Source organism: Aphanomyces astaci, assembly GCF_000520075.1.
Source record: "Aphanomyces astaci strain APO3 unplaced genomic scaffold supercont1.11, whole genome shotgun sequence".
NCBI lineage: Eukaryota > Oomycota > Saprolegniomycetes > Saprolegniales > Verrucalvaceae > Aphanomyces > Aphanomyces astaci.
Window position 1 is genome coordinate 59,102 of NW_009798274.1, and position 12,200 is coordinate 71,301.

Below are 12,200 nucleotides of genomic sequence, written 5' to 3' on the forward strand. Positions count from 1 at the left end.
AGGGACTCACATTCATAGCACTTCCTACTGCCCCTTCCGTGTGGATAGTACGTTTGAACATCGAAGTCCCAGCTTCAACCACTTGACCAATCAAAACAATCTTGGGCCGAAATGAGCTCCACGTTGAATTACCCCCCGCAAGTACGGCACCACCAAAGCATGCAGGTCGCCAAGTAGGATGATGCCAAAGACGAGGACGCTTAAGCTTACGGCAGCTTGATCCCTTCGTTGTTCACTGCGACAACAATGCCAGAGGAGTCACAATGCTGCAAATGCTGGACCCAAACAAGTGGTGACTTCCCGGCCTGATGCAGCGGACAGAGATCGAACAAGTCGACGTATTTGCGCTTTCATGGTCGAATCACGCTGCTGCTCGAGTGAAATATAATGTAAACAATCAATTTAAGAGGTTCAATCAATTTAAGATAAAATGGGCGAAATAACCTAACCACAATATTTATATGCAAAGAGCCTCGATCGAATAAGTCGACGTATTTGCGCTTTCATGGTCGAATCACGCTGCTGCTCGAGTGAAATATAATGTAAACAATCAATTTAAGAGGTTCAATCAATTTAAGATAAAATGGGCGAAATAACCTAACCACAATATTTATATGCAAAGAGCCTCGATCGAATAAGTCGACGTATTTGCGCTTTCATGGTCGAATCACGCTGCTGCTCGAGTGAAATATAACGTAAACAATCAGCTTAAGTGCTTTTAAAGATAAAATGTGCATGGGCCAATGAAACGAGGCGAAATAACCTAACCACACAATTTATATGCAAAGACGTATACGTTGTTTAAGATAAATATCTGCGTCCTAATTTGATTGTTAAAATTAGATCACACTTGCTTGGGTTTCATTGGAAATGCACCGAAACCGAATATAAATGATATGAGGTAGTTCCCCATTAATTCAAATAGAATCTCCAGGTTTCAGAGGCCGAAAAGGTTATAAATTATGCGCGGGGAGCTTTGGAAGTTCTCCCCAGCCGCCTTCCTCGGATGCGTCTTAAATTGATTGTTTACGTTAACTGCAAGGCTTGCCAGTCACGGCTCCCATGTTGTATTTGCTACAGTAGTATGCACAACCGGGGTTCAATGCGCGTGCAGAAGAGCATCTTGGCGTCGAAGATCTCAATGCCGTGCTTCACTAACGTTAGGATGATATCATTCACGGCGAAGAGCGGCACATCGGCCGCGGCGAGTTTGGTGTGGCAAATTGGCGGGAATGGCCCAAATGGATTTTATTACCTACAAACACCAAGGTTACTTTAACCATTTCTTAAATATTGTGCGAGGAACTTCTTTTACATTTTTATTATATTTCATGATAATTAAAATATGAAGCGCGAGTAGCTCAGTGGTAGAGCGTCAGATTGCAGCTCTGAGGGTCACTGGTTCGAACCCGGTCTGGCGCTTCCTTTTTTCTTTTTCACCAAGTTTAGTCTTTTTGTAACCGGTTTCCATGTTGATTGATTTGTGATCTGACCTTCGTCTGTGAAATTGACCAATTTAGTGAATCTTACAAAATACGATTCGACGGGCAGACACTGCATCCATGTACTTGCGGCACATGCAGTTCCAATGTAGCAAGCAATGGACTGGAGGCCCACGTGTCCGCGCTATGTGCGACGCCTGGCGCCAAGTTTGACCTGAGGGGGTATCTTCGCATCACAACAGTATCCTCGGGAGTTCCATGAGATTTGGCAGATATGACAACGTTCGGGGCGGATGCCATATGAGCGCGTGGCTCAGCTGCAAGTATCGAGGAAGGGCCGACAGTGTTATAGGGAGCAGGCGTGGACACTAAACTCGATGGAGTGAATGGCACGTGTGCTTTCGGAGCTGGCGTTGCTCGTTTCGATGAAAGCCGATATCGATTTTCCATGGCGACAAACCAAAGACTTATCGAGTGAAGACGGCCCCGACGAAGCCGCTCGTGAGCCAGCAGGTCGGAACATGCCGCGATATGATGCTGATTCCCCGACCGACAAGCTCGTGCGTAAGCTGGCGCGAGTCACCCACGGAACCCCGGTTGTGAATATTAGTGTAACAAATACTACTACTAGTATTAATACATGGGAACCGTGACTGGCAATTTATGCAGTTATATTGCACTCGAGATACAGCGTGATTCGACCGAATTGTTCGATCGAGGCTTGCAGAAGTCTCATGTAGGATACTAAGCTTAGTACAAAATGAAGACGCTTACATGTTAATGTCCATGTTCTCTACGTTTTGATTGACAAGTCAACATGTTAGGTTTATAGGTTGTCAATGGACGACAAGAAAAAAGGAAGCGCCAGACCGGGTTCGAACCAGTGACCCTCAGAGCTGCAATCTGACGCTCTACCACTGAGCTACTCGCGCTTCATACATTTCAACTCATTTTTATTATATAATAATAATAATACAAATGTTGTGTGCAATTTCAAAAACAAGGACCCAATCCATATGCTTTATTGTGGTATGCCAAACTGCAAGTGGGCAAAATCCTGTCGGAAAATTCCCCTTACTCCTTTGCATTACCGCAATTCGCTGGGATTATGCGACCAATATACAGGGACTCACATTCATAGCACTTCCTACTGCCCCTTCCGTGTGGATAGTACGTTTGAACATCGAAGTCCCAGCTTCAACCACTTGACCAATCAAAACAATCTTGGGCCGAAATGAGCTCCACGTTGAATTACCCCCCGCAAGTACGGCACCACCAAAGCATGCAGGTCGCCAAGTAGGATGATGCCAAAGACGAGGACGCTTAAGCTTACGGCAGCTTGATCCCTTCGTTGTTCACTGCGACAACAATGCCAGAGGAGTCACAATGCTGCAAATGCTGGACCCAAACAAGTGGTGACTTCCCGGCCTGATGCAGCGGACAGAGATAGGTTCGAGAATGCCAGGCTTTCAAGGACAATCGCGATGCATTTGATAGGGTGTTATCGAGTTGTGTTGGGCTGTGGGCTATTTGGCTTGCTACATGGAGCCGACTGAAGGACCCGCGGAGTGGTCGGCATGCTCCTGTTTATGTGGTGGCGGTACTGTTTCGATAAAGTCCGATACCTGGGTTGAACGACCAAGATGAAAAGTATTATTTGCACAGAATATTATTTAAAGCAATAGCCCGTCTATTTAAATCAATTCAATCGATTGTTTTGATTGACGTTGTTAAAATCAGGTAAATACTTTAACGGAGTGTCCATGGCAGCCTTCACCACCGTAGACTACTCAGCTGTCATTTTCGATTTGGATCACTTTACGCAATGCTGCGATTCCACCGACGTGCGTTAGGACCTCTCCAGAAGGGCGTGTCGTCCTTCTCCTCCACGGCCACGAAGGAGAAGCTCTTTGACAAGGTACTCATTGCGAACCGCGGTGAAATCGCCTGCCGTGTCATCCGCACGTGCCGCCGTCTCGGTATGTGTGTCTTTGTCATCTTCACTGCAATTCATCCCAACCTCATGTCTCATGGATCTACAGGAATCAAGACGGTGGCAGTGTATTCGGAACCTGATGTAAACTCTGTGCACGTTCGGCTTGCAGACGAAGCCGTGTGCGTCGGGTACGTTGTCATCCACCATTCTTCGTTGCTCATGCCGCTGGCGCTAGTCCTGCCAAGTCTGCGAACAGCTACCTCAACATTGACCGCATCATGGATGCTGTCCGTCAAACTGGCGCGCAAGCGGTACGTCCGTCATCCTTCCCAAGCAAGTCGTCTAAATGGGGTACGATCGATAGGTGCACCCGGGGTATGGCTTTTTATCAGAGAACAAATTGTTTTGCGACGCATTGGACAAGGCCGGCGTGACCTTTATCGGTCCTGGGTTCCATGCCATCGAAGCTATGGGGGACAAGATCGAATCCAAGCAAATTGCCATCGATGCCGGTGTACGGACAACCGTTCATATCCATCAAGCGGAATTCCTCCTCATTTCGTACACAGGTCAACACGATTCCGGGGTTTCAAGGCGTCATCCAGGACGAAGACGAAGCCGTCAAGGTGGCCCGTGAGGTCGGATACCCTGGTACATCCCCATCTTCGTTCTTGTACACCAAAGCTTAACCATTCGGCGTAGTCATGGTCAAGGCGAGCGCGGGCGGTGGCGGCAAGGGCATGCGCGTGGCGTACAACGACGCCGAAGTGCGCGAAGGGTACCGTTTGTCCAAGGAGGAAGCGGCCAACTCGTTTGGCGACGACCGCATGTTCATCGAAAAGTTCATCGAAGACCCGCGACACATTGAAATCCAGCTGCTCGCCGACACCCACGGCAACTACGTGCCCTTCCCCGAGCGAGAATGCTCCATCCAACGCCGCAACCAAAAGGTGATCGAGGAAGCGCCCAGTATGCTCTTGGACGAAGCCACGCGCCGCGCCATGGGGTACGATATGCCTACTCGATATTTTTATATACTTTGTACTGAATTTTGTATGTCAAGAGGGACTTGCTTGGTATCACACTAATTGAAATCACACACTAATTTTACGTTGTTGATGGTTTCCTGCAACCTGATTGGCTAAAATTATTTTGCCGATAATTCTTGTCACTCCAGTTTAGAATAAGCACACAACAATACTACTTTAAGAGTCTTTTTATCTATCTTTTTATATATATGCTGATGCTGTTGTTGTTATTCAGGGCTCAAGCAGTGATGCTGGCCAAGAAGGTCGGGTACACGTCGGCAGGAACGGTGGAATTCCTCTGTGATAAGCACAAGAACTTTTATTTCTTGGAAATGAACACGCGGCTGCAGGTACGATGACAACTTGATGGACATTTGACACGTGATACATTTATATATATATATTCACACCCTGGGATGTGTATAAATATTACAGAGTGATTTCGTCAAATTTTAAAAACTCGAATTCATTTTCATGTAAAAGTAATCGAATCTATTTCAAACTACAATAATATATGTGTGTGGTGTGGAAGGGCGATTGATTTAAATGTTTTAAAACGTTTTCAAAAACTGCATCGTTTTGTGTCTTTACAAAAAATGAAGTTGAATAATTTCAAAAGGTATTTCTTGAAAAAGTACTACGATTTGGACACGACGGATTCTACATTAAATGTTACTATATATATATATATCCCAATCCTGGTATTTGTCGACTCGATGACCTGGGTTTCGCCCGAGAATATCTCTCAAATATATGTAGGTCGAGCACCCTGTCACAGAACTCATCACGAAAGTGGACTTGGTCGAGCAAATGCTTCGCATTGCGGCGGGTCATGCTCTGCCTGCGCACTTGACGTCTGGCCCGTTGCCGATCTACGGTAACTTGATAAATCTGTTAACTGTCTAGTTAATTGGTAGTTTTAACACTGTATTTAGGATGGGCGATGGAAAGCCGCGTGTATGCCGAAGACCCCCTCCGCGGATTCCTCCCCTCCATCGGGCGGTTGCTCACTTATGACGAGCCGCACCATCTGCCCGGCGTCCGCGTCGACTCGGGCGTGACGGAAGGCAGCGACATTAGCATGCACTACGACCCGATGATTTCCAAGCTCGTGACCCATGGCAAGGTATGTTGTGCACTTCTTCTTTCTGTATATATATATATATATCTTGTCTTTTTTCGCTGACATTTGGACTTGTTCGAGAATATATATCGATGTGTGTCTAGTTGACCTTCTATTCAATGTACTAGTATTATATTATTGTATACAATAATGATTGTTGTTGATTGGTTCAATCAGCTCTGTCCATCGTATCCTTTGATTGGCTGGGACATTCTAAACACAACATTGGCCGAATAATTCGAATTTGACCATATAAATATATATATGTAGGACCGCAAAGAGTGTCTTGAACGCATGAAGTTTGCGCTGGACCACTATGTGATTCGCGGCCCGGGCAACAACATGGCGTTCATGCAAGACGTGTACCGGCACCCTCGGTTCGAGTCTGGCAACATCACGACCAAATTCATCGCGGAAGAGTACCCCGACGGCTTCACGGGCGTCAAACTCGACGCGGAGCAGACCCACGAGGTGATCGTCGCCGGCGCGCTCATGCACCTCAAGGCGTCGCGGTCCTCCAACAAGAACAAGGCGGCGCAAGTGTGGACGACCGCCGCCGGCACCACCGTGACCCAACTGCCCGAGTCGTTTCAAGGAGGTAGGTACAAAGCAATATTCGCCAATATTTTCATTATTTAACTCAAATATTTGGACTTTTTTGCTGACTCGCCAAATATCGATCCTTCCTTGTATGGAATGTTGTATGTAAAACAAGGGGGATGTATGGTGTTACACTAATTAAATTCACACACTAATTCGAAGTTGCTGCTAGTTTCCTGCAATCTGATTGGCTCAATCATTCTTTGTTGATTCTTTCGTCGGTAGTGTTGCGCTTTTCAGTCAAATTTGCCTATTTTGGGGGATTGACGAAATGCATTCTCCACGTCGATCCAGTTTGAATAGAACATGATATCTTTATATATATATATATAAATATAAACAATCAATGCATGTATTCTCATGTATAAGATATATATATATATATATATATATACGTAGTGGTGGCGTTGGAAGCCGAGAACGCCACGTCATCGGACGTGCTATCCTGGTTGAACACACTGCCGTCCACTGTGGGTACGTGAGTCATTCGATTCGATGGCAAGTTTTGATTGGCTAAATTGTTTATTGTTATTAACAGGGTCGCATGTATTTGTAAGTGCCCACGGGCCATTCGGAGAAGCGCACGCGGTCCGCGCCGTGGCGGTTGGCTCCACCATCTACGCCAGCGTGGGCGGGTCATCCAACTGGGTGATCGTCAACGACTTCGACTGGTCCCCCAAGGCGCCGCTCTTTAGCGCCGACATTTCCGCCAACCGCCGCGCGCTGCAAGTGCTCAAAAAGTTGCCGGAAGGGTTCCAGATCCAGCATCACGGCGCCGTCCACGATGTGGTAGGCGGCATACGTCGTTATGATCAGGTTTTGATTGTATGGGTAGATTGTACGATCGCCCAAGGAACACGAGCTGTCCGTGTACATGAAGCCCAAGCCTAAAGTGGATCTGAGTCGATTCGTGCTGTGCCCGATGCCTGGTGAGTTTAGACATTGGTGAATGTTTACGTAATCTTCGTAATATGTAGGTCTGTTGGTGTCGGTGGCTGTGCAAGCTGGCGACCATGTGCAAATTGGCCAAGAAGTGGCTGTGGTTGAAGCCATGAAGATGCAAAATGTCATTCGCGCGTCTAAAAAAGGTATGTTGTTAGTTACTTGGTATAGTTGTTAGTTACTTTTGTTAATCATTTGGTGAGTAGGTATAATCAAGGCCGTGCTGCACCCTGCTGGCGCTGCGCTTAAAGTCGACGAAATCATCGTCGAATTCGAGTAGATACAGCAATAGTAGCCGTAGTTTCGTTTTTAAACACGTGTTCACCAACCAACACACCCTGGTTACTCTATTTGTCTTGATCAAGAAATACTAACCGAGTACTACAGTACTAACTACTAGTAGTGCACAACCAGTTGGAGGTGTATGTACGTGTACACATATGTACCTTACTGTACTCCGACCAGCCATAATCCATGATGTAGCCGTTCCAGTTTCTACTATATACACTAGTACGACGAAGGTCAGCCCGACCATCAGAGTCGGGGCGGAATGTGACGTCCCGATGCCCTTTGACCATGTTGAACGAGGTCTTTGCATACCGACGCTTACGATGGACCTTACCTATGAAAGGGGAAAAAGAGAAAAAGTGTGGCCTCTTCCGATGATCGAAATCGGGACCTCCTGCACCCTAAGCAGGAATCATACCACTAGACCAAAGAGGCTTTCTTATCGATACATAAGATATATAATATAATAAACGTATCGGCTTATTTCGCGTTGTTGGAGCGTTCAAGTCTGGGGGGATCGCCAACTTCACAGGCGGATCATCACGAACCGAAGATAATATTATAGAAAACAGTTACCGGTAGGTAACAGCGCGTCTGGCAACACTTTTTTATCAGAAATATAGTAATAAAGTACCCCAAAACGCTTCTTTGAGGTAAAATGGAATAATGCGTCAGGAGTCTGGCAACAAGTACATATAATGCCAATATTTGGCGATTTGAAAATACTGCTCCATGGTCCATTTGATTATTGAAGAATGGTGTTGGAATATGAGTTGTTTCAAATTCCATACCAATTACAACCAGGAACATACGCACCGTGAGCTCCAACGCCGTTTGGTTGAGCTGTGTGACCTGGTGGTCAGTTAACCTCATTTTGAACCCGCTGTCGTTTGCCGAGTCAGGTTGGGCTTGTAGCTGCGACACAAAAGCGAGCGCCTTGGTGGCACGGCTGTCCTTCATTCCGAACGATGTTGTCATTTCAAATTGTTCTGATAGAAAAGCAGAATGACGGGTCTGGCAAAAAGTACCCATGTTTTCACACAAAATGGAGTTTTCGTTGTTATTCAATAATTATTACTGATTGAGATATTCGCTCCCCCACGAAATTCCATTTTATCCTCCACCTGTTTACAAGACGCGCTCTAATAACGAATTTGAGGGTGAAAGAACTGCAGGAAATGACCGACACAAGGTTGTTGACTTGGACAAACGCGAACATCATGACAAAGATGGCCAAATCGCCCGACGCGGTCTTGGGCGCGATTTATTCCGAGTGTCGAGATGGAAACGCCAAACCAGTCGAATATGTATCCCCCTCATCAACCCCCCCGTTGTTCATGCAACCTACCTCGAGCCCATACACTTGACGCCAGCAGCAGTTTGTCGGGGGAGTCTGCATGTACAGTAGCTGGATCATGTGGTCACGAGGTTGGAGTCTGCAAATGTCATTTCACGACTTCATCACTTGAAGCATCGAGAGAAATTGAGGTGTCCTGTCGTGACAATTTCCAAAACAGCCGAGTGGTGCATGGAGAGGAGATTTCGATTCACGCAGTCGCGACCCCGATCAAATCGACAACGGAAAACATACTCGTGACGACTTCGAGGAGCAGGGGGGAGAGCATTCCCTCATGTGATATTGCTACATAATGGTGTTTGGGGGTACTATGTAGCGAAATGGGGGAAGTACTAGTCGTGCTTGGCTGCGAAGTGGATGCCGAGCACGTTTGTCGCGGCTGAACGTACAATCCCGACGAGATGGTAGGAGGTGTATAAATACTCAAACAGCCAAATTGATGATGTAGCTGTTCATAGTAAGAACGCGACCATGACGAAGCACTGCCATCAGAGGCGACAACTCGAGGTTTCGACGCGGAATGTCTCGCCGTTTTGTCCAGGGAGCAGCTTCAACGTCCCAATGCGGGAATCGATGTTTGTTCCCCCTTTGAACATGTTGAACGACCCTCGAAAGGTCTTTGCATACCGACGCTTACTGCCCTGGACGATGGACCTTAACTATGAAAGGGGAAAAAGAGAAAAAGTGTGGCCCCTTCCGATGATCGAAATCGGGACCTCCTGCACCCTAAGCAGGAATCATACCACTAGACCAAAGAGGCTTTCTTGATATGTCAAAGAACATTGACATAACATTATGTGATATTTAGTGTTGGAACCACAGGATTGAAGTATTCCTGGGTTTATAGGGATTTGGTTGGGGGTAGTGGACGAACCAAGACGATGACGGATGACGATGTGGTGATGCTGAGTACGCTGCAGATCGAACGAACTCAGCGGCGGCCTCAATACAAAGTACGTTTACTCTGGATGGGTCAGACGTTCAAGTCTGGGGTGATCGCCAACTTCACAGGTGAATCATCACGAATAGAAGATAATATTATAGAAAACAGTTATTCAAATATATTTATGAAATCTATTTACTCTATTCCTAGTCCTGTGCATATGTGTTGGTACCTGGGACGATGACTTGGTGCGCAATGGATCGAGTAAATCCTGGAATAGGCAGCCCACATCGATTGGAAACAAATACCACCTTGACCCAATCTTTTGTGCTTTTTACTTCATGTCAAAATTCATTTTCCATACCAATATACCGGTATTCAAACCAGATTGATTGAAGAAAGTCCAACAACAATTTCGGGGTTTCGGGGTTTCAATGATCAGGTACTTGGGTATTTTGGTTATTTCTGGTTTTGTCCCAAAATTAACCAGACCATTTGGAGGTGCATGCTCTAACGGGGTTTCGGGGTCGGGTTTTAGGCGCCTAAACCCCGAAACCATACGAGAAACGGTGTCTCAGCTGGTAGTTTTACTTGGTGTTTGTATTGAATGGTTCGTCTATATTTAGACGCTTGGCTCATACTCGGAGTATTATGAACAAGCTCACCCATGTCAAGCTCGCCACGATGGACTTCCTGCACGAGCGCAAGCTCAGTGCCATGGAGGTCCCGAGAAACAACCTCAAACTCGTGTGAGATTTCTGTACTCACGACCCCCTCGTCGCCTCTCACGTCGTTAGTTGTCCACTGTAGATGCATCGACTGTCCCACGCCCTATTGCAAGGGCTAGACTATTGGAGGCTGCAGCCCCAAGAGGTGACCGGCGTACAGCGCGGGCACGACACCGTCTTCAACATCGACTACGTGGCGAGCGTTGTCAAGTGCCTCTTGCCCGTGGCCGTACGTTGTCGTCGTCCTTTGACTACCTGACGATTCTCGATATTTGCTGTGTAGACACGAATGGTATAACTCATTGCTTCCGATCGATCCGAAGTGGTAAACAAGGCGTGCGGCACCGTGGCCGACGGCGTCCACGGCTTTCGCCAACACCGCGAACCCCTCGCTTATCAACACAGCGCACAACAAGATCAAGGCTTTGTTGAAGCGGGCCAATAGTGCCCGACAAAAATAACAACAGTGTCGAGATATGACCTTGACGTCCTTGTCGGCCTGTGCGGACAAACGGGGTCTGGTACGTGGATACATGTATGTGCTCACCACGCGGTAACTGAGGGTCGATGCCTCATCGTCAACCAAGCGACGACGGTCCTCACCTGTGGCCCACTTCGGAAGTGGCTGAGCACCACGACAAGTTGTACTGTACAAGCTCGTTCGACTGCCGGTCCGCGAGCCATGGTACGGTAAAGTATACCATGTCGTTGGCTGAATGAATGTACAGGACGAGCGCATTGGAAAATACTTTGATTTGGCTGAGATAACGTTATGAAAGAAGTGGCAGTCGATGCTAACGCCCACTGTTAGGTATGGGACGATATTGCTCTTCCACAGAACACGAGAGAGAGTGAAGTGGCTATCCTAATTGCCAAGGTTCTAGAGTCCTAGATTATGCTTTCTGGCGACGTTTCGCGCTACCCTTAACTTCTACTAGTACTACAGTTGTAGTCAGTCTTCAGTGACGACTCTTCGGCAATCTCGTTATTATATTACCGATAGTTTCTCATTTGAGTCGCGCCTAACAGCAAGGCAGGCCCTCACTATCGAACGTGGACTTCGGCAGCGGTTGTTGGAGGAAGAAAACACTTCACCGTGCCAGAAGCATTAACCAGCACATTACTTGACAATGAATTCGAATCCTGAGCTCACGACCTCAACGCTGCCGACATTGGACGCCTACTTGCTCACAGATCTACGGGACGCCAAAGTTCTGGTCCAGTTTGGTGGCCAAGGAAGCGGATACCTCGGCGAACTCGCGCAACTGGTGAAGTCGTTTGAGACCGTGCGCGACTTGGTCAGCAGGGCTCAAGCAGCATTGGAACATAACGTTACTGCATTGGCCAACGAAGCTTCGTGTATCCTGCACTCACTCCTATTGGCCGATCACGAATTGATAGCTCGACTGTCGAAATCCGCTTTGTCCCGGGCGTGTGTGAGCTACCCGCTGGTGTTTTTGACGCAGTTGGCATCGTACGTGGCCTACTTGGAGACTGGGGGATTGACCCATCAACGCTTTCTTCCCACGATCTGAGGAGGAACTGGTCACAGCCAAGGCCTCGTAGCTGCAGTGCTTCTAGCAGCCGCCACCACACAAAACGAACTCGTGGAGCTGGGACTTCAGTTCGTGCAACTCATGCATTATCATGGCGTCCTCGCCCAAGCAGCCTTCGATGCCGTCAACGACAGAGTGCCCAAAGTTGTCGGCACCGTGGCGACCCCCATGCTCTTGGTCCGAGGTTGGTCAGAAGCATTGCTGAGTGGGATTGTGGCAGAATTCAATCTCGATACAGCACCCCACAACCCCCCGGTCGAAATTTCTCTAGTGAACGACGCCAACTCGATCGTCGTTACGGGGGTTCCTACGGCGCT

The 12,200-nt window shown here is 47.4% G+C and overlaps 4 protein-coding genes and 4 non-coding genes across 8 annotated transcripts; 5 read left to right on the forward strand and 3 right to left on the reverse strand.

Annotated features, from left to right (window-relative positions):
• Nucleotides 1-1,350: 1,350 nt before the first annotated feature.
• Nucleotides 1,351-1,422, forward strand: H257_05666. The gene has a single exon. It is a non-coding gene; the product is annotated as a tRNA-Cys (tRNA).
• Nucleotides 1,423-1,867: 445 nt separating this feature from the next.
• On the forward strand, nt 1,868-2,349 carry H257_05667 (hypothetical protein; the record flags this gene model as incomplete). The annotated part of the gene is made up of 2 exons (XM_009830601.1): nt 1,868-2,038; nt 2,275-2,349. 2 exons carry the CDS (start codon nt 1,868-1,870, stop codon nt 2,347-2,349), a joined length of 246 nt encoding a protein of 81 aa, XP_009828903.1.
• Nucleotides 2,303-2,374, reverse strand: H257_05668. Its single transcript has one exon. It is a non-coding gene; the product is annotated as a tRNA-Cys (tRNA).
• An 879-nt stretch (nt 2,375-3,253) lies between these two features.
• On the forward strand, nt 3,254-7,430 carry H257_05669 (acetyl-CoA carboxylase, biotin carboxylase subunit). Its single transcript, XM_009830602.1, has 15 exons — nt 3,254-3,421; nt 3,485-3,566; nt 3,614-3,689; nt 3,743-3,892; nt 3,948-4,029; nt 4,081-4,384; nt 4,642-4,756; nt 5,166-5,283; nt 5,342-5,532; nt 5,800-6,127; nt 6,529-6,603; nt 6,668-6,918; nt 6,965-7,058; nt 7,107-7,217; nt 7,278-7,430. The coding sequence occupies exons 1-15, from the start codon at nt 3,268-3,270 to the stop codon at nt 7,349-7,351; spliced, it is 2,205 nt and encodes a 734-aa protein (XP_009828904.1). The 5' UTR covers nt 3,254-3,267; the 3' UTR covers nt 7,352-7,430.
• Nucleotides 7,431-7,722: 292 nt separating this feature from the next.
• H257_05670 lies at nt 7,723-7,794 on the reverse strand. The gene has a single exon. It is a non-coding gene; the product is annotated as a tRNA-Pro (tRNA).
• A 1,610-nt stretch (nt 7,795-9,404) lies between these two features.
• Nucleotides 9,405-9,476, reverse strand: H257_05671. Its single transcript has one exon. It is a non-coding gene; the product is annotated as a tRNA-Pro (tRNA).
• Nucleotides 9,477-10,250: 774 nt separating this feature from the next.
• Nucleotides 10,251-10,772, forward strand: H257_05672 (hypothetical protein; the record flags this gene model as incomplete). The annotated part of the gene is made up of 3 exons (XM_009830603.1): nt 10,251-10,346; nt 10,410-10,556; nt 10,662-10,772. The coding sequence occupies 3 exons, from the start codon at nt 10,251-10,253 to the stop codon at nt 10,770-10,772; spliced, it is 354 nt and encodes a 117-aa protein (XP_009828905.1).
• A 685-nt stretch (nt 10,773-11,457) lies between these two features.
• On the forward strand, nt 11,458-12,154 carry H257_05673 (hypothetical protein; the record flags this gene model as incomplete). The annotated part of the gene is made up of 3 exons (XM_009830604.1): nt 11,458-11,801; nt 11,880-12,060; nt 12,104-12,154. The coding sequence occupies 3 exons, from the start codon at nt 11,458-11,460 to the stop codon at nt 12,152-12,154; spliced, it is 576 nt and encodes a 191-aa protein (XP_009828906.1).
• Between the last annotated feature and the right edge of the window lie 46 nt (nt 12,155-12,200).